The following is a 21123-nucleotide window of genomic DNA, read 5'->3' on the forward strand; positions in this document are numbered from 1 at the left end:
GCTCGATTGAGTTTGTATGGTATTTTAGGACTTGATGGTACATTTGGTAGAGGTTACGGAGGCCTCGAGTGTATTTCGGGTAAGCTTTGAGCGAGTCCGGGCATTACCGAAACTCATGCATGGTTCTAGTGCGTAATTTTCACTGAGGGCAGAGGAATTTTCGCTGAGGGCGGAATTTGGGGCGCTGACATCGAAAATTTGGTCGCGTAGGCGCTCCGAGGAAGATCTGCAGATTCGCTAGTATGACTTCGGAAGCCTATATCTTTTAATATAAAGGAATTTTGAGATGATTCAAAAACGAAAGTTGTAGTCCTTCGTGTCTAGGTTCCAGAAAGGTAAAGAAATCATCATTTAGACATCTATAGAGAAAGTTATGGCCAAAATACTAAGGCCTATCTGTGCATCACCAGAAGCGTGGACCGCGCTACTTTTTCGCGACCGCTATACGTTTTCGCGACCGCGGAGGAGTGAACGCTGGGGTGGTGATTTTTGGCTGTCAGCGAAAATGAGAATCCGAGAGGTGCACTATAAATATGAGATTTAGGGTTTTATTTCATATTGTGACCTAGAGAGCTCGGATCTTGACGATTTTTCGAAGGTTTTTCAAGAAATTCATCGGGCTAAGTGATTCTAACTCGGATTTGGATAAAATAGATGGATCTATCATTGATTTTATCATTTGACTAGTGATTTGGGGCGAAAATTGGGGAAAATTTGTGGAACTTCATAAAATGAACTTTTGGAATTTGAAAGCCGATTCGAAGTCGGAATTGAGTGAAACTAGTATGGTTAGTCTCGTAACCGAGTGGGTTGTCGGATTTTGTGACTTTGGTCAGATTTCGAGACGTGGGCCCAGGGCCCAACTTTTGAGTTGACTTTTGGTCTTAAGCTTAGCATTTTCTTATGGGATAGATTCCTTTAGCTCGTGTTGATTATATCAAATTGTTTGTGGCTAGATTCGAGGCGTTTGGAGACCAGTTCAAGAGGCAAGGGCATTGCGGAGTAGAGGATTGACCAGTTGAGGTAAGTAACGATTGTAAATCTAGACTTGAGGGTATAAAACCCCAAAATTTCGTACTAATTTGATAAATGAGGTGACGCACTTGTTAGGAGACGGGCGTGTGGGCGTGCACCAGCAAAGATTTTGACTTAGTCCGTCTCGTGGCAACTGTAGAGTTGCATATTTTGATAAACTCTATATGAAATCTATGTGTTTAGAAATAATTCTTTTACCTTGGGCTGAATGCCATGTTGGGGCCTTGTGCCATACTCTTTTGACCCTCATGGGTATTTTACTACGATCCTCACACTGTTTTGATTCGAAAGCATATCCTCAGTCATGATTTCTACCTATTTATTGTTTATTGTTTGATTCGAAATCTATGTGAGCGTGCACCGGCAGAGATTGTGACTTAGTCCGTCCCGGAGCAACTGTAGAGTTACATATTTTGATAAACTCTATATGAAATCTATGTGTTTAAAAATAATTATGTTAACTTGGGCTGAATGCCATGTTTGGGGCCTTGTGTCGTACTGTTTTGACCCTCAGGGGTATTTTACTACGATCCTCACACTGTTTTGATTCGAAAGCATATCCTAGTCATGATTTCTACCTGTTTATTATTTTATTCTGTTTCATTACTCTACTTTCAAATATATGAGAATTGTTTGGGCTGAGTTCCCTGATTTTTTTACTGAAATGCCCGAGTGGCTGTTAGGTTGATGACTGAGAGAGGCCGAGGGATTGATGGTGAGGATTTTATATTTATGGATCGGGCTACACGCCACAGCTATATATATATATATATATCTGGATCGGGCTGCACGACGCAACGATATAGCGTTTGGGCTGTAAGAGCCCCTCCGGAGTCTACACACCCCTAGTGAGTGCAGTCGACTATATGTTTATGGACCGGGTTGCGCGCCATTATGAGATATCTATTGAGCGGGAGTGTTGAGTGTGAGTGCTGATTGATGAGAGTTGAGTCACGAGTGACTGAGAGGCTTGTCCGAGGGGCTATATATATGAGTGATACTTTGCCCGACGACCTTGTTTTATGAAATTACTGTTTTACTCTTCTTTTATATTGAGCCTCTATTGAAAAATGTTGAACAAATATTTTAAATCACTTTCATTGAAACTGGAGTTTTTACGAGATGTTCGGAAATTGAATTACTGATTTGACTTTGTTATTTCCATTGAGATTCTATGCTAGACTATATATATGATTTAAATGCTCGTCACTGCACTCAGCCTTTATTTATAATCGTTACTTACTGAGTTGGCGTAACGTGTACCTTGTGTGCAGATCTAGGAGCCAGAGCATCCGAGTGAGAGTTGTTTCTACCTTTAGAGCATTTCCGGAGTTAGTAAGGTAGCTGCACAGCGTCTGCAACCTTGTCTTTCTCCTTCCTATCTATTAGTATATGTTATTATCAGACTCATCATGTATTGAGCAGACAGTATCAGATTGTATTTTTAGTGGCTCATGACTAGTGACACCAAGATTGGGTAGTGTTTGATGTATTTGCGTATTTATTTTCCGCTTATTTTGATATATTAAAATAAAAGATTTGTGATCATATTTGATTAGAAAAATGAATTTATAAAAGACCTTTATGTTATTAGTGTTGAACCGGCTGGCCTAGTACTGTGATATGCGCAATCACGACCGGGGTGGTTTGGGGTCGTGACAAACCTAGTTAGCCAAGATTTTTTTTTTTGGGTCAAAAGTATTTTTTTTGTTGCCAAAAGTGCTTTTGGTAAAAAAAATTGAGGTGTTTGGCCAAGGTTTTAGAAGGCAAAAAAGTGCTTTTGAGGAGAAGCAAAAGCAGTTTTTGAGAAGCAGAAAAATGTAGTTTTTCTCCAAAACCACTTTTCTGAGAAGCAATTTTGAGAAAAATAAGCAGTTTTCAAAAGCTTGGTCAAACACTAATTATTGCTCAAAAGTGTTTTTCACATTAATTAGCCAAACACAAATTGATTCTCATCAAAAGTACTTTTTGAAAAGAACTTTTGAAAAAAAACACTTCTCAAAATAAGCAGATTTTAGAAGCTTGGCCAAACATGCTATTAAAAAGTGCTTTTTAAAATAAGATAATTTTAGAAGCTTAGTCAAACAGGCTATAATTCCGAGAGTGTTCAGCCAAAGATATAATTTTGTATTTTACTAACTTTTGCAGCAGACGATCAGTCAATAAGGGATCGTTTGGTAGGAGGTATTAGAAAAAATAATGCAAGCATTAGCTCTATGCATTATTAATACCTTGTTTGCTACATTTTTTCAACCTCTGTATAACTCATACTTGGTATTATCCTATATATAAGTAATGCATAAAGCTAATGCTTGCATTATTAATACAAAGGCTAGTAATGTATAACATCATACTTGGTATTATCCTATATATAAGTAATGCATAGAAAATCATGGCATTAGTAATACAAAGGTTAGTAATGCATAAAGATAACATCATACTTGGCATCATACTTGGTATTATCCTATATATAAATAATGTATAGAAAATCATTGCATTAGTAATACAAAGGCTAGTAATGCATAAAGATAAAATTGTCCTTAAAGTCGCTTAAAGCTAGAAAATGTGGAGGATATTTTTGTAAACAACTATTTTTCTTAAAAATTATATAATGCATTATAATTTTAATATATCACACCAAATAATAGATAAGAAATAATATGTGCATAATTAATGCTAGCATTTCACTATTCTTATACTCAACGACCCAAATGTACTCTAACGACCTATCGCAAGAGGACTAGTTAAGAAGCTTCTGGAAGTGAAGTAGGTAAGACCAAAGCTAAGAGCCCCCTTTTAATCAAAACCCAGAAAACTCACTTCTCCTGATATTCTGATCGTCCGGCAACAGTAGTTTCGATCGAAGTACAGAAACCATGGCTTGGATGACACGATTCTTAGCTGCTGTAGCGTTCTTGGCAATTGGAGTACTCTTTTCTCCAGAAACTTTTGGATCAACATCAGAGGGTCAACATCCTCCAAAGCTCGTAACTCTACTGAAATTGGCTCATCTTCTCTGCTTCTCCACTGCATTTGGCGCTGCTCTTTGGGTCACTTTCATCGGTGGTATCATCATGTTCAAGTATTCCCCTTAACTTCTTTCTGTAATTACCTTTTTCTTTTTTCCCCCATATCAATCAACTATGTCTCAATCCCAAAATAGTTGTCATTAGCTATATAGATCCTTTGTATCTACTGGTCCATTACAAGAGATATTACTTCTATATTTCAACCCCCATGTCCAATTTTTGTGAGGCCTTTGACTGGGAACGAAGTTTAAGTAGGAAAGGACAAATAAGCTACAGACATTTGTGTCTATAAATCATGTCGGATAAAACGAGAAGTTAAAAGTTAAAATTTAAATTGTTTCTAAATATAGAAAAATGTGATTATTTTTTAGGAGCAGACTAAAATTGAAAGTGTGTTACATATAATAGGACAGAGAGACTAGTATTTTTGCCTCATTTTTCTAATGGGTTTATTTGAAATAGTATCAATCAACTACTATATCTCAATCCCAAATTAGTCGGTGCCTGTTACGTGAATCCTCTGTACTCACTCTGCTCAATGAGTTTTCAGATTATTGCCGCTTTCCTTATACCTTTGAGTATTTTTGTTGTAGGAATTTACCAAGGCATCAGTTTGGGAATCTGCAGAGTAAAATGTTTCCAGCCTACTTTTCCATGGTGGGGGTGTGTTGTGCTGTTTCCGTGGGTTCTTTTGGGTACTTGCATCCTTGGAAGGCTGCGTCTGCAGCTGAGAAGTACCAACTTGGGTTCATTCTTGCTGCGTTTGCTTTCAACCTCAGCAATCTCTTTGTCTTTACCCCTATGACCATTCAGGTACTAGATTGTACTCCATAATGTTACATTTTTATGTTCAAATGAGTAATAGCCTTGGTTAGTCATATCACAGTATGCAATCGTTCCACCAACTATTACTGAAGATCAGATAACATAGCCTCTCAGCCTGGATGAGTTGAATCTGAAATTAGGAGTTGATTGGACTGACTTAAATGAAATAACATGGTTAAGGAAATAGTTTAGTTGATTAATGGTCACCTCGTTGAAACACAGTCACAGGGATTGGTCATGAATATTCCATCCCCATATCAGGAAAAAACTAGAACTAGTTACGCCAGAACAGGATAGCCAAACTGCTATTATGAAATAGTTTCACAAGTGATAAGCGTTATGCCAGCGGCTGCTATTTCAAAAAAGTTTAAAACCTGTAGGCTGTGGCTGCTTTTTGCTGTTAGAATGCTGGTGCAGGCTTGCATTGTGATACCCTTATGAGTGGAAAACCACCTTTGATGATTTACCTTTAATATCGTCCCGTGGTTTTTCCTTCTGACTGTTAGCAATTATCATTATTTTGTCTTGTGTAAAAATTAACTAATAGGTTAGTCTATGCTGTCATTTTGATGTAAGAATGAACTAATAGAGGAAGGAGAAAAACTCATAAAGTTCATGTTATAAAGGACTGGGAAGTTTTCCTTTTGTACTCATGGAAAACTCATAGTTTTCCATGCGCCTAGAACATCACAGTCTACATAGTGTATATGAGGAAGTGGGGTGCAATCTTTTTCTGTATAGCACCTTCTTGTTCTCAGTGCTGCTTATCACTAAAAGCTTTAGTTTTACCTGATAAAAAAATTATCATTGCTTAGTTGAGTCCCATGATGACTAGAGACTTATTAGGAGCTGTTATTTAGACATTTTATTGTCATCCAGGTGAAAGGAATGCTTATGCCAACATTATAAAATGACAACTAATTTTGTGGATTAAGATCAACTGAATCCATAAGCCTGACTAATGTGTCTTTGGACCATAAGGAAATTGGGAGAGGCATAAGATTCCATGAACTTATTGCAAAGAAAGTGTAAACTCCTTCCCTATGCTTTGAGATTGGGAGAGACAGGAGGTCCAACTTATTACAAAGAAAGGGTTAATTCCTTTCTATGTTTTTAGCAACCTCCGGTTTCCTCCCTAGCTTTGAAATTGGGAGACGCAGAAGGTCCCATGAACTTATTACGTAGAAGAGTAAATTCCTTTCCATATTTTCAGCAACCTTCAATTTCCTCCCATGGTAGCAAAATGGAATAGTCCCCCCCTCACGGTTTCAAAAACCAAATCATCAACCCCTTTTCTATTTCTTCATGCTTGGCGCTGCTACTTTTCGCATTAAAACAACTACACCTTAATCCCTAGATAATTGTGATCAACTATATAAATACTCAATATTCATCTCGCTACACTTGGACTCTTCATTCTAATAAGCAATATTTTGTGTTTTCAGACAATTGGGGGTTACTAAATTTTCTAGTGATAGACACATCTCTAACAAAATAGTAAGACTCATGGAAAATACTAGATTTAATGTAAGTGTACCGACAATCTCAACATGTCTGGTATAGCCTATCTGAGTCTTCTGCTTCTATTGTGTTTTAATCTTCCCTGAGTCAGGATGGTTTCTGAGAGATTGTAGGTCTTCGAAAAATCTTATTTCCACGTGATTTTAGCTTCCCATAGGAGAAGTAGTAAACTTGATTATTTCCCCTTCATAGAACTTAATAATATTATAAATATCTTAACTTCATTTTTAATAAAATTTTCGTTATTTACTGGAGCCCTTGTGCTTCCATTATGTTACTCTCCTGATAATTTTATGTGGCGTCCTGGTGTTACAAAAGTTATAGAGAAAAAAAAATGTTATGTACTTATCTCACAGTAATCTTGATTAGTTATCTTTTTCAATGAGTATTCTCAATTTGTATATTCACGATTTAATTTCTGGTTGGGTGAAAGCATAGTAGTCACCAGCAAGTTGTTGTAGTCTGCCTATGATTGGTCAACTCAAGTGAGTTATAAATTAGAAAAGGGTAATGTGCCATTTTACTACCTTTTAAAAGGAACAGATTAACTATGTTGAGCAGGGAGAAACCACAATGGGTGAGGTGGCTGATATTTTGAGACCACAAGAAGTTCAATGACTATTTGTTACCACACTGGTTAATCTGCTAGGTTCTAGAGCTACTAGGGGTTGCGTTTGCTGACAACGAGATTAAAAATCCCTTGAAAGATATAACAGAAGTGGCTGTCTTTGGAAGATGATGGAATTGCATGAACTTATCTTCTATCCAGTGGCACTAATTGCAAAAGGATCACTTCTTTGGTTGACCAACCCAAAGAAGAAGAAACTAACCCATTACAGAGTTATCCTTGGTTGGACCATTGGTCTTGTGATAGACCATCAACATCTATTTATCAGAGATAATAACTAGATATATAAAGAAGTGAATAAATTAAATAAGGGAAAGGTATACAAGAATTTCTTTTCCTTTATAATAAATTAGTGTGCGCTTCACCTCTCACTTTTTGCTTCAAAGCCTCATGGATATAGAATACTCCCTTCGTTTCAGTCCGATGTCTTACTTCCGTATTTTGTCTGTTTAAAGAGAATGTTACAATATTTAGTAAGTTCTGAATTCCAACATTCTCATTTTACCCATTGACACTTGCTTGTATGAATGACATGGCATGTGTAAGATCACCAGATTCTCAAAGGGTATTTTTGGTACGTTATACACACATTTAGTTTAAGACTACAAAATTCAAAAGTCTTCTTTACTTTGTTAAATTTTGTGCTCAGTCAAACTAAGATACATAAAATATAACAGAGGGAGTACTTGTTAAGGTTGAGAGACAAGAGTGGAAACTAGTGGTATAAGTATTCTCGTATTGTGTCATGTTTCTTGGAGCTGGATCGGAGGGTGATTTCCAATGTCTCATTTTCCATGGGCCAAAAGTGTAGGCCTTTCGTGAAGGAAAACCCACATTATGTGATATATTTGTCATCTACAAGGCAGGGAAACATGCAATGCTAGCCCAAGTGTATGTATTCTACTCTTCCTGTTTCAACAAGTACATTAAGCTAAAATTACTTACAAAGCAAGTAATGATGGTAGAAACAAATTTCTACCTTGTAGGAGCATCAAGCCCAAAGAATTGAGTTTCTTAGGGCCTTGATTCTGGTAGTTGGACTTCGTTTAAATGAGCTGATGATAATAAGCAGTAAGTTATTTGCTCTGCATAGATGAATTTCACTATCTGATGCTGCGGTGGACTAATAATGGATGGACATAATTGGATAATACTGTGGCTTCATTTATTAGCGGCTTTGTTGCGAATTGGTAGGCTGCTGCAGACAACTATGTTTAGCCTTGATACTGATATACGTCCTCGAATCTTGGCACTGCTCAGCATTGGGAGATACTGTTTCTGATGCAGAACATCTCACCTTTGTTAAAATTAGAACTTTCAAAACAGTCCCAAAAAGTTCTTTTGATATGTGTTTGTCATTCTGATGTTAAATAGTGCATTTGATGTTTGGCAGATGATGAAGCAAAGGCATAAGATAGAAAGAGAGGCCAACATCGGGGAAGAAGTCGGATGGACTAAGAACCAGGAAGTTGCAAAGGCTAATCCAAAGCTTGCAGCAATGAACAAGAAATTTGGGATGATTCATGGACTATCTTCCCTTGCTAACATTTTCTCCTTCGGTTGCCTCGCCATGCATTCCTGGTATTTGGCGGGAAAACTGAATCTGTAGTGTTTAGGTAAGCCTGCTGTTAGAGACACCAAAATTTCTTAAAGATTTATATGGCAGCTATTTTGAACCATTACTCCAGTGGCTTCTGCATTGCGTTAAATATAACTTGACACCAAACTGGGAATAAAGATATACAGGTTATAAGCTTGAAATCTTCGTCCTAGTTAGAGCAAATTGATTTGCATTTCAAGTAAATGTAAATGTGTCAGAAATGGCTTTAGTAGTAATGTATAAGCTTTTAGTAGAAGTTGCTCAAATTGTGTCGATTTGGCGTAGAAAGAAGGGAGTTACCAGCTATGTCCATTTATAAGTAACTCATTATAAAAATTGGCCAATTCATAAAATATTACTAATATTAGTCAATTAGCTATTTGTAGAAAAAATGGTCAAATTTTTGCTTTCTTTTGAGGAGGTGTTATTAGAATAAATTGAGTACATCTTAAGGAGCTTGAATCTCGGTTTTGGGATGATTTGGTAAAGTTTTGTGGTGGTCTGAATTGAAAATTAGAAGTAAAAACTGAACATGAAAAAAAAATGATATGTGTATTACACTGTGTATCATTTGTATATCACATATGTATCATATTTGTATCAATCAATTGTAGGTGGAAGAGTTCATCTTCAGACAAAGGAGAGGTGAAGATAAGGAATGAATTTATTAAACCTATTCTAAATCCGTCTCTTGGCTAGCTCGTATCTTCTTTCCTCATGCTCTCGGCGCACGTTAATTAACGTACGCCGCATGTGTCAGCCATGGCGAAAGGGAGAGGTAGAGGACGCGGTAGACCTAAGATGCAACCCTTAGCTACCTTTGCAAGCTCGGTGGTAACTCGTAATCAACCACCGATGGAGAAATCAACGCAAGAGATAACTACACCAACTATAATCGGAGGCTCTGCATGTGAAATTGTCTCTTCATCGACGAACTCTGGTATCTCTAAGAGGCTAGATTTGAACACCCCAGTGACAATTGGTCAATTAGCATCTTCCCCACCAGTACCAGTTAATGCAATAGTAAATCTGGTAAATCAAGCTCAAAATCAAGTAAGTATCCAAGGTTATTTGGAGAAATCAACAGTGGAAGATGTGGCGATGCCTGATGAGCCTACTAGACCTAAAGCTCCATGGACAACTTTGTTTCAGAAGAATCGATTTGCCATCAATGGTATGTCACTATCCTATATTCCGCCACAAATTGTTGATGGTCAACATGTGGTTCAATTAGATAAACTAGAAGTAGAAGAAGAAGAGAACAAATGGAGATGTGCATTGATAGCATATATCATAAGTGATGGCCCAGGGTACAATGCAATGAAGCAATACATCAAGTTGCATTGGGCACATGTTACTGAACTTGAACTGTTCTATCATGATGAAGGCTATTATATTATTAAATTTCAATCAGCAGCAGATGATCGAGAGTTATTATGTGGTGCCCCTTACTCAATTGCTAATAAGCACATCATTCTAAAACCATGGACTCCAGATTTTGATTTCACAGTGGAATTCCCTACTGTTATGCCACAGTGGGTAAAGTTTCCTAAATTGCATATGTCGTGCTCGGGAGTTGGCTCTTTAAGCAGGATTGCTAGTGTAATTGGGACCCCTGTTTTCGCTGATGAGTGTACTACTAAGCAGACTCGAGTATCATATGCTCGAATGCTTATTGAAGTTAATGTTACAAAAGAATTGCCCACTGAAATCATGGTTATGGACCCTCATGGAAAGAAGTTTCAACCGTCTATTACCTATGACTAGAAACCTGCCTATTGTGACAAATGTTTGGTTGTGGGCGTAAATGCATTACCCAGACACACCCTGTTATGCAACGGCCAAATCAGATAAGGAGAGCAAGGGGTAACAAGGTTATCACACAAGAATGGAGAACCAAAAGGCTATACGTGTTGCAACTAAACCTCAGAATGCAACGCAAATTCCATCTGTTGAACAACAACTAGAGGATAATAATATGGAAGTTGCAGATCAAAGAGGAATAACAAGGTTACCTGATCCTATGCTCAACACAACATAATAGTACCTGTAGCTGCAAAGGAGAAGTAGGATGACAGAGGCAAAGCAATGCAGAGTAGCCATAAACATAACTTCATCAACTTCCCAGCTTTGACCCCCATCCCAGTGAAGAATAGATTTGAAGTTGTATCAACAAGTAGACATGAGGAACACATACCACCTGGGGATAGAGGTGGAAATACCATGCAACTATGATGAATTGGTTGTTCTGGAACATAAGGGGTGTAAATAAAAGGTATAAACAAAAGGAGGTAAGAGAGTATATTAAAGGAAATAAAATTAAGCTACTGGGACTCATAGAAACTAAAGTGAAGAAATGGAATGCTTAAAGGATTGTAAAAGCTATTGCACCTCGATGGAATGTGCTGACAAACTATAAAGATGCAAGTAATGGAAGGATTTGGATGCTATGTGATACAACTAACCTGATTGTTAATAGTATTAAATACGATGCTCAAATGATACATTGTCAGGTAAAAAGTAGAAGAAGTGATATTGACTGCTTACTCACAGTAGTGTATGGATACAATGGGCTTGAAGAAAGAAGAGCCCTCTGGGATACCCTGCAACAACTCTCACCAAGTATACCAGTCCTATGGATGATAGCTGGGGATTTTAATGCAATGTTATACCCAGTGACAAATTATCTTGTAACCCAGTAAGCTACTCAGAAATCAAGGACTTTGCTACCTGCCTTCAACACACTATATTAACAGAACTACCTTGGAAAGGTGACTACTATACATGGACTAACAAGCAGCATGGAGCTGATAGGGTCAGCAGTAGATTAGATAGAGAATGGATGATGTCTTGGGGTCATGTGGAGACAAACTATGGATTGCCTCAAATTTCAGACCATGCTCTTATGCTATTAACTCTAACATCCTCCATATGGAAAGCTAGAGTGCCTTTCAGATTCTTTAATATATGGGCAGAGCATGATGGCTTCTCTCAAATAGTTGATAGCATATGGAGTTCACATAGTCCACAGAGTACTCTGAAATCAGTTTGGGCAAGATTGAAAGATCTGAAACCTGCTTTGAAAGCTCTAAACTCTAAGGAATTCAGGGGAATTACTCGGAAAATTGAGAAGGCTAGAATAGAGCTAAGTGACATCCAAGAGAAAATTTCACAGGGTTGCACTGATGCTTTACTTGATATGGAGAAAAAAGTACTACTGAACCTTGAGAAGTGGTCTCTAATTGAAGAGAGTGTCCTCTAACAGAAAGCTAGAGAAAATGGATACAACTTGGAGATTCAAATTCTTAAGTACTTCACAACAGTGATGAAGGATAGAACTCAAAAGATGCAAATCACATAAATTACCACTTTGTTAGGAGACAAGTTGAATGACCCTGATGCTATCAAAAGAGAGATTGTTGATTTCTATAAAAGCTTAATGGGAATAGCTACCACTACCTTGCCTGCCATCAACAGAATGTACATGAAAAATGGTCTTACACTATCTCACCAACAAAGGGTTGATCTCTGTGCAAAAGTAACCAATCAAGAGATTGTTGAGAGCATTAAAGCAATTGGTGATGATAAAGCTCCAGGTATTGATGGCTTTAATACAGTTTTCTTCTAGAAAGCCTGGGACATTATCAATATACAGATCATAGATACTGTGAAAGAGTTCTTCTCAACTAGAAAGCTCTATAAGGCCATAAACTGCACTATTGTTACATTGGTACCTAAAGTGAATAAACCTACCACAGTCAAAGAGTACAGACCAATAGCTTGTTGTTCTATCCTATACAAGATGATCTCTAAAATCTTGGCTTCCAGATTATAAAAAGTCATGCCTTATATCATTTGTGAGGCTTAAGCAGGCTTCATTCCTGGTAGAAAGATTGTTGACAATGTCATTCTAGCTTATGAGCTAGTCAAATCTTACACTAGAGCCCAGATATCCCCTAGATGTATGATAAAGATTGATCTCCAAAAAGCTTATGATTCAGTAGAATGGATCTTCTTACAATAGGTGATAGAGGAGCTTAGATTCCCCGACAGGTTTATCAGATGGATAATGGAATGTATTAAGACTGTCAACTATACTATCCTTGTAAATGGAGAAACTACAGAACCTTCCAATGCTGCCAAGGGACTTCGACAAGGAGATCCTATCTCTCCTTTCCTTTTTACGATAGTGATGGAGTACTTGAGTATGTCACTACATAGGAAATGTGCACCAACTTTTCCCCTCCTTATGATTCTCTTCCCGGCGAGGCCTCTCTTTAGCTTTGCCAACTTTTAACATGGGGGAAAAGTTATTAGTTAAGGCTGGTGGAAAATCTTTTGAACTTGCAGACATTAGTGATGGTCATTACAGGTGGTTTCTTCTCACAGAGAGGAGCAGTCATTTTATTAGCAAGATTAAAATAGACGAGAACAATTTGCGCTGGGTTTGTGGTAATTTACGGCTGACATCTAAGGGCTCGGGGGATCTATACAGAAGATGGGGAAGAAAGCAACAAAATTTATTACATAGAGTATACCAAAACTTCAATATATATGGGCGCTTCATTCGTATTGAAAAGTGGATTGATGCCAGAAAATCGGCCATTATCATCCCGGAAACCGAGTACAACATTGGATGGTGTGACATTGCTGATAAGATTTTTAGGTTTTTGGGTAACTCTAACCCAATTCTTCATAGATTCACTACACCTGAGAAGTCTTACATTCAAGCAGCCAACTTGCAAAAATGGCCAGAAATGGCTTCTCAGACCAAGCCGGAAGAAGTAAAAGAGCAGTTCCTATCTCGTTGCCTAGTTAGTGGTTTTAATGATTCATGTTGCTCCAACCCACAACCTGAAGTTTTACAGAAATGGTTTATTACTAGATAGATGGTGACATCAGGTCTAAGGGTTTCACCACTTGCTCATAATCAGTTCTTATTTGAGCTTCCTTCACGGCGTGAGGCAGAGAGGGTCAAGTTTGGAGATTGGTTCTGGAACGGGTGAAAACTCTTTCTTGACTGGTGGTCTCCTATTTCTGGTACTAAACCCACAGAGCAAATACAGGGCCAAAGATGGATCATGGCCTTCGGTATTCCATTGCATGACTGGTCGGAGAAAACATTGAGGTTTGTTGGTGATCGATGTGGTGGCTACATAGATTCTGATGAAGACACAAAGAAAAGAAATAATCTTCTTTGGGCTCGTATTTGTGTTAATGATTCAGATCAAGAGCCTCCAAGCAAGCTAGATTTGATTGTGGGTGATTTGGTGTTTGAAATCTCTATCATTGCAGAAAGCCATTCTAAACTAGCCATCGCCGAGAAAGCTGCAAAGTCTCAGTTGAATGACCATAGGTCCTGCGACCTTTGGTCCAAAGAGAAGAATGATTTGAGCCCTTCGTTGTCAGATGTTTTAAATTCCAAACCTAACTCTAGGGTTGGGCCATCTTATAACCAGGGCCATCAAGAGGTCAAACAGATGGTCAAGGTCAAGCAAGCTAACCCTAATCTGCTGGACCATAATTATTATTCTAAAGGCAAAATAGAGAAGAGGCCCAATGGTTTCTTTAGAGGGAAGGGAAAGAAAGAGTGGATAGTTATTGGGCCAGCCCAATCTCTTAAATCACTTAAAGACCCATGTACAGTTTCTCACAAGGGGACTAAAACAAAAATTGACAAGTTTGCTTCTCAGTCTTCTTATCAACCAACGACTGTTATGTTCCCAGAGAAGAATTGCAACCTTGGGTATGAGATCTCCAGTGAAGAGCAAATTGAGTCTGATGATGAAGCTGACCACATGCAATCTTTTCCTCTTCTCTCTCTTCCGTCAACATATCCAGATCTTTCCATGGTTAGAATACGGGATTCTGATATTTCTTTTCCCTCTGGTTGTGACACTTTGTGCTTACCCCGGTATGAAGAAAACCTCCATGCACAGCAGGTCATCAATGCACCAATGGTTATTGAGACCTCTCATTGGACCAAGGTTGCTATGACCAAAGCATGCAAGGCTTTCGGAGTTAACTCAGTTGGATTTGAATATGAAATTTTTGATATGATCCTCAGAGTGGAGCAAAAGAGGCAATCACAAATATAGTTGCAAAAGGGAAGAAGTGAGGGGAAGAAACCAAAGAACAAGGGGGAAAGAGAAGCAAGGTTGCTGGAATGCACACTTACATATGAAATGGGTGAAGGGTCTAACAGGGGCAAGTTTCACAAATCTTTTTCAGAATGAGAGCAAAAATTATTAGCTGGAACATAAGGGGGCTCAATGACAAGAGCAAGCGAAGCACTATTAAGGCACTTATTCAAAAGTGGAAACCTGACATTTTGTGTTTGCAAGAAACCAAGACTGAAACTTGTTTTGTGGCTATAGCTAGGCAGATTTTGGGTTCGAGATGGGTTGAGTGGACTGAGTTGAAGGCAAGTGGCAAGAGAGGAGAGGTAATAATTCTATGGGATAAGAGACAGTGGAATTGCATTGACTCTTTGCAAGGAAAGTATTCTATCTCTACAATGCTTGAAGGGGTTCAGATTTATCTCAGACTATGCTTCACAGGAGTATATGGTCCTCATAGTAACTGGGAGAGGATTGAATTTTGGGAAGAACTAGCTGTTGTAAGGGGTTTATGGAATGATAGTTGGATTATTGGGGGAGATTTTAATGTATGTCGTTTTGAGAATGAAAGGTTCAATTGCATAAGAAGATCAAGGGTTATGAAAATATTTTCTAACTTCATTCAAGACATGGGCTTGGTGGATCTCCCTTTACAGGGAGCTTTTTACACTTGGGCTAGGGGTGAAAATTCTCTACAGGCATCAAGAATTGACAGGTTTCTGATCTCTTCTGAATGAAATGATCTCTTTGGTTCAATTCAACAACTAGCCCTTCCTAGAGTTGTTTCTGATCATAGGCCTATTGCCTTGGAAAGTGGAGATTGGACTTCTGAACCTTCTTATTTTAAATTCGAAAACATGTGGCTACAACATGAAAGGTTCTGTGATATGATCAAACAATGGTGGCAGGGTTATGTGGTAAATGGCTCCCCTGACTTTGTACTATCTCAAAAGCTGAAACTTTTAAAGAAGGATTTAGCAATCTGGAACAGGGAGTCATATGGTAGAATTAGTACCAGAACCAACAAAGCTATGGAAGAACTACTATTAATGGAACAAGCAACTGAAGGAAGACTGCAGACTCAAACTGAAATAAATAAAATCCTTCAGCTAAAATGGAGTTACAATAATTAGCCAAGGTTGAAGAAATATCATGGAGACAAAAGTCAAGATGCTTGTGGTTGAAAGAGGGTGACAGAAATACAAAATACTTTCAAAAGGTAGCCAACTCTCACAGGAGGTATAACTGCATTGATAGACTACAAGTGGGAGAGGATATCATTGAAGAAAAGGAACAGATTAAAAGGGTGATATTAGATTTTTATCAAGCTTTATACTCTGAGAATGAAACTTGGAGACCTAGTTGTACTTTTGAAGGCTTGGGTTGTTTGAACAATGAGGAGAAGGATGCCTTGGAAGTTGCTTTTGAAGAGGAGGAAGTTTTAGATGCTATCAACTCTTGTGCACCTGACAAAAGCCCTGGCCCTAATAGTTTTACATTGGCTTTTTATCAAAGATGTTGGGATACTGTAAAACTGGATGTAATGGGGACTTTAAACCACTTTCATAAAAACTGTCACATGGTTAAGTCATTTAATGCCTCTTTTATTGCTCTCATCCCTAAAAGGAAAGGAGCAATTGAACTCAAAGATTTTAGACCTGTTAGTCTTACTAGTAATGTCTACAAAATAGTGGCAAAAGTGTTGACTGAGAGACTTAAAAAGGTGATCGGGAAGTTGGTCTCTGACTACCAGAATGCTTTTATTAAAGGCAGGCAGATTACAGATGCTGCACTAATTGCTAATGAAGTCTTGGATTGGAGGCAAAAAAATGGTGAACCTGGCGTGCTCTTTAAGCTTGATATAGAGAAGGCCTTTGACAAAATCAATTGGCAGTATCTCATTTCAATTTTAAGGCAGATGGGATTTGGTGAAAAATGGATCAGATGGATTAGATATACCTTCTCCACAGTCAAATATTCTGTTCTTGTTAACAGAAGCCCTGTTGGTTTTTTCTCCCCTAAGAGAGGGATAAGACAAGGGGATCCCTTGTCCCCTTTCTTATTCATTCTAGCGATGGAGGGACTTAGCAGAATGCTGGAAAAAGCGAAGCAAATGCCTTGGATGCAGCGTTTTGATGTTGGCAACATCTCTGGCTTAACAGTTTCAGTGTCTCACTTATTGTTTGCTGATGATACCCTCATTTTCTGTGGTGCTAAGAAGTCTCAAGTTGAATATCTCAAGCTTACTTTGTTGATTTTTGAAGCTTTGTCAGGGTTGCATATTAACATGTCAAAAAGTGTCATTTACCCTGTTAATGTGGTCCCTGAACTAGAGATGTTGGCTGATATAATGTGTTGCACTACAAGTTCATTTTACCACCTACTTAGGCCTCCCATTGGGTGCTAGACACAGATCAACTGAGATATCGAATGTGGTCATTGAAAAATTTGAGAAAAGACTAGCGTCCTGGCAGCAACAATATCTTTCTCTTGGTGACAGACTAACTCTCATAAATAGTGTGTTGGACAGCATACCAACCTATTTTATGTCTCTCTTTCCAATTCCTGTCAAAGTTCAAAAGCAGCTAGATAAACTCAGATGTTCATTCTTGTGGGAAGGCAACAGCAAGAACCATAAATTTCACCTTGTCAAATGGGTCAAGGTAACACTTCCTAAATCACTTGGAGGTCTTGAGGTAAAGGACTTGGCTGTACATAGCAAGAACATGCTAATGAAATGGCATTGGAGGTATAATCAGGAAGGAGTTGGTCTCTAGAAGGAGGTTGTTCAAGCTAAGTATGGCTGTCAAAATCACTGGTGTACCAATACTGTTAGATCTAACTATGGATGTGGGTTGTGGAAGGGTATCAGGAAGTTGTGGGATGTCTTCACTTTTCATTCTACCCTTCAGGTGGGAAATGGGGAACATATCTTATTCTGGAAAGATAAGTGGTTAGGCCATACTACACTGGTAGATGCTTATCCAAGACTATTTTCTATTGCTACTAACCCAGACTCTACAGTTGCGCAGAATTGGGAGGTTAACTCATGGAACCCAAGCTTAAGAAGAAATCTGAATGACTGGGAGTTTGATGACTTTGTAACACTTCTTGGCAGCCTTCACACTAGTTCAACCATTACTCTAGGTAGGGACAAACTCAGATGGGGCTGTAGTAGGAGTGGTGCATATTCAATCAGAGCTAGTTTTCAAGCTTTAAGCTCCAGGAAGGAAATGATTGATCAGTGGCCCTGGAAACTAATTTGGAGGACAAAAATGCCTCCAAAGATCAGTGTTTTTTGCTGGATAACTCTAAATGGAGCATGCCTAACCCATGACAATCTCATCCGAAGGGGTTTTCAGCTTGCTAGCAGATGCTACATGTGCCAAAGCAACTCTGAAACAATCAACCATTTATTTCTTCACTGTCCAGTTGCAACAGACATATGGTCCATGTTTCTTTCACTTTTTGGTTTGCGTTGGACAATGCCATGCAGTGTCACGAAAGTTTTTGTGAGTTGGAGTTCATGGAAAGTTGAGAAGTCCATCAAGAAAATCTGGTTTATGGTTCCTGCTGCTATATTTTGGTGCTTATGGACAGAAAGGAATCAAAGATGCTTTGATGGCATCTCAACTGCTAGATACCTACTCAAGGTTAGATGTTTGGTCACTCTTTTTAGTTGGGTTAAACTCTCCCCTCTGTATAACTCTGACCAATTTATGGAATTTATCAGCTCTCTAGTCTTATGACAGATTTTTTGTTGCTCTCGTCTTAGGAGTTGATATCTTCTTTTATTTTGTAATACGTGCATCCACTGGATGCTTTTGTCAATAATACACCACTTACTTCATCAAAAAAAAAGTATGTCACTACATGAACTTAAGAAGGAGCCTAACTTCCAATATCATCCCAAATGTAGGAAGCTGGGCATTACTCATATGAGTTTTAATGATGATCTTCTATTATTTACTATGGGTAATCTATCTTCAGTGGTCACACTCTATAAATGCTTTTCTCAGTTCTCTCAGGCATCAGGCTTACAGGCTTACAGGCTAATCTAGGAAAAAGCTCGGTATATTTTGGTGGGGTGAAGCAAGATGTGAAGGTACATATATTGACACACCTGGGATTTGAAAGTGGATCTTTACCCTTCAAGTACCTAGGCATTCCTTTGTCTACAAAAAAAATAGCTCTCATCCAGTGGCAACCATTGATTGAAAAGATCACATCCAAGATGTCTTTCTGGACTACTAAAAAGCTTTCTTATATTGGCCGTGTGCAACTAGTTCAGTCTGTAATATTTGGCATACAAGCATACTGGCTCAATTGTTTATCTTACCTGCTAAGGTACTGAAATGATAGAGGCACTTTGTAGAAGTTACATCTGGTATGGAACTAACAAAATAACCAAGAAGTCCTTAGTAGCATGAGAAAGATCTGTACTCCCAAGTCAGTTGGTGGACTTAACCTCATTAACCTCCATTTGTGGAACAAAGTAGCAATTGCCAAAATTTGCTGGGACTTAGCGCACAAACAAGACAAGTTATGGATAAGGTGGATCAATGCATATTATATCAAACGACAGCAACTACAACAGATGCCAATACCACAGCAAGCCAGCTGGATGGTGAGAAGAATAATTGGATCTAGAGCAACTCTGCTGCAGACACACAATATAAATGATAACAGCAAAAGCATTATTAGACAAATATACCTGCAGCTCCTAGGAGAATTACCAAGAGTAAGCTGGAAATGTCTGATCTTCCAAAATACTTCTAGGCCAAAGGTAATTTTCACTATGTGGTTATTGCTCCATGGACGATTGCTAACTAAAGATAGGCTAGCCAGTTGGGGTATAACTATTACCCCTCAATGTATTATGTTTCAAGATCAGGATGAATCAAAGGAGCACCCTTTTGTTAAATGCCCATACACTAAAGAACTGTGGAAGAAAGCAATGACTTGGTGACTTGGGTTCAAAGATCACATATATCTACCATTTGTTGGGATCAACATATTCAGTGGATCATCAAGTAGGGAAAAGGAAAATCCAAGAAGGCTAGCATCTTCAAAGTGATCTATGCTGAGATTTCGCATGCAATATGGATTGAAAGAAACACACGTATATTTGAGCAAAGGTATCGAGGGAGTGATATCCTTGTGCGGGAGATAGCATACATATGCAATGTTAGAGTAGCTACTCGAGCGAAGAGTTACATACAATAGTTTTGGCTAGGAGCAGAGTAGATTCATTAGTTTTATTTGTAAATAGGTATGCTTTGTTTGTTTTTCAACTTTGAGATAGTCAGCTAAGTTAGCTTGACTATGATTTTGTACAGTTTCTCTTTGGTGATTAATACAAAAGAAAGTTAATTACCACAAAAAATATTTGTATCAATTGTGTATCACATGTATACCTGTGTGTGAGATACATGTTTGATACATGTGTCGCAGAAGAATTTTTAATCTCGATTTAATTACGAATTTTAATACAAAACCAGTCCAAATCACCTCCAATCTTCCTCAAATTTTGTATATTGACTTATCTGTATGTTTTCAATGAATTTCAACTATACCCGTTGAAAAAGTTTCATTTTTGCTTAGATTTTTGGAATATTTTTTTTTTTGTATTTCATCACCTTATTTGCTACCTCATCCTTCCCGTCTTGCATCTAATATTGCTAATCACGCTTAAAAATATGGAAGGAGATTTTTGCATGTGATTCTTTAAGAGAAAGAACCTTATTTATTTGATTTTTCAATTTTTATATGTGTTTGACTAGTTTTGGTAGATCTATGACTAATGACTAATGGTTTGTAAGTTGAGACTTATTTGGGACACTAGTTTTAGTGTACGTGCGTTGCACGTGTTTTTTGGGTTTATCGATAACAATGTATAAAATATAGAATAAAAAAGAATTGTGTGTAATAACAATTAACATTATGATAGATGCAATATTTATTTAACGAAAACATAAATATTTTAACATTGACACAATAGTTGAATTTAAAAGAAATTTGGTACCTTCTGATTTTATGTGAATTAGTAATATAATTTTTGATTATCAATATTTTATTGTATGAAAAAATAATATGTTATCATGTTGTATTTGACCTACTATCTCTTTCTGGATGATATTCTTGGTGTATGTTATTTCTTTGTTATTATTATTTATTTTTTTTGTAAATTTATTATTTACATAATTCAAATAAAGAAGAATTTTGATTAAATCAATAATTTTTATTTGACCATCTCAAAAATATTACAAACATATTGAAAGAAAACATATCGTACTTTAAAATAAAAGAAAATTATTTTTATATAGTTGACTACTATTTTAAAAGAATAATATGACGCAAATTATG

General features: G+C 37.7%; 3 protein-coding genes across 3 annotated transcripts; all 3 read left to right on the forward strand.

Annotated features, from left to right (window-relative positions):
* Positions 1-3736: 3736 nt before the first annotated feature.
* Positions 3737-8799, forward strand: LOC104236282 (uncharacterized). The gene is made up of 3 exons (XM_009790174.2): positions 3737-4117; positions 4658-4877; positions 8432-8799. Exons 1-3 carry the CDS (start codon positions 3912-3914, stop codon positions 8645-8647), a joined length of 642 nt encoding a protein of 213 aa, XP_009788476.1. The 5' UTR covers positions 3737-3911; the 3' UTR covers positions 8648-8799.
* Positions 8800-14870: 6071 nt separating this feature from the next.
* LOC138877976 (uncharacterized) lies at positions 14871-15494 on the forward strand. The gene has a single exon (XM_070157627.1). It carries the CDS (start codon positions 14871-14873, stop codon positions 15492-15494), a length of 624 nt encoding a protein of 207 aa, XP_070013728.1.
* Positions 15495-19183: 3689 nt separating this feature from the next.
* Positions 19184-19726, forward strand: LOC138877977 (uncharacterized). Its single transcript, XM_070157628.1, has one exon. It carries the CDS (start codon positions 19184-19186, stop codon positions 19724-19726), a length of 543 nt encoding a protein of 180 aa, XP_070013729.1.
* The last annotated feature ends 1397 nt before the right edge of the window (positions 19727-21123 follow it).

This window comes from Nicotiana sylvestris, chromosome 9, assembly GCF_000393655.2.
Source record: "Nicotiana sylvestris chromosome 9, ASM39365v2, whole genome shotgun sequence".
NCBI lineage: Eukaryota > Viridiplantae > Streptophyta > Magnoliopsida > Solanales > Solanaceae > Nicotiana > Nicotiana sylvestris.

Coding starts and splice junctions, on each gene's coding strand:
- LOC104236282 (XM_009790174.2), top strand. CDS start 3,912: ATGGCTTGGATGACACGATTCTTAGCTGCTGTAGCGTTCTTGGCAATT. Junction 4,118..4,657: donor GGTGGTATCATCATGTTCAA/GTATTCCCCTTA, acceptor TTTTTGTTGTAG/GAATTTACCAAGGCATCAGT. Junction 4,878..8,431: donor TTACCCCTATGACCATTCAG/GTACTAGATTGT, acceptor GATGTTTGGCAG/ATGATGAAGCAAAGGCATAA.
- LOC138877976 (XM_070157627.1), top strand. CDS start 14,871: ATGAGAGCAAAAATTATTAGCTGGAACATAAGGGGGCTCAATGACAAG.
- LOC138877977 (XM_070157628.1), top strand. CDS start 19,184: ATGAGAAAGATCTGTACTCCCAAGTCAGTTGGTGGACTTAACCTCATT.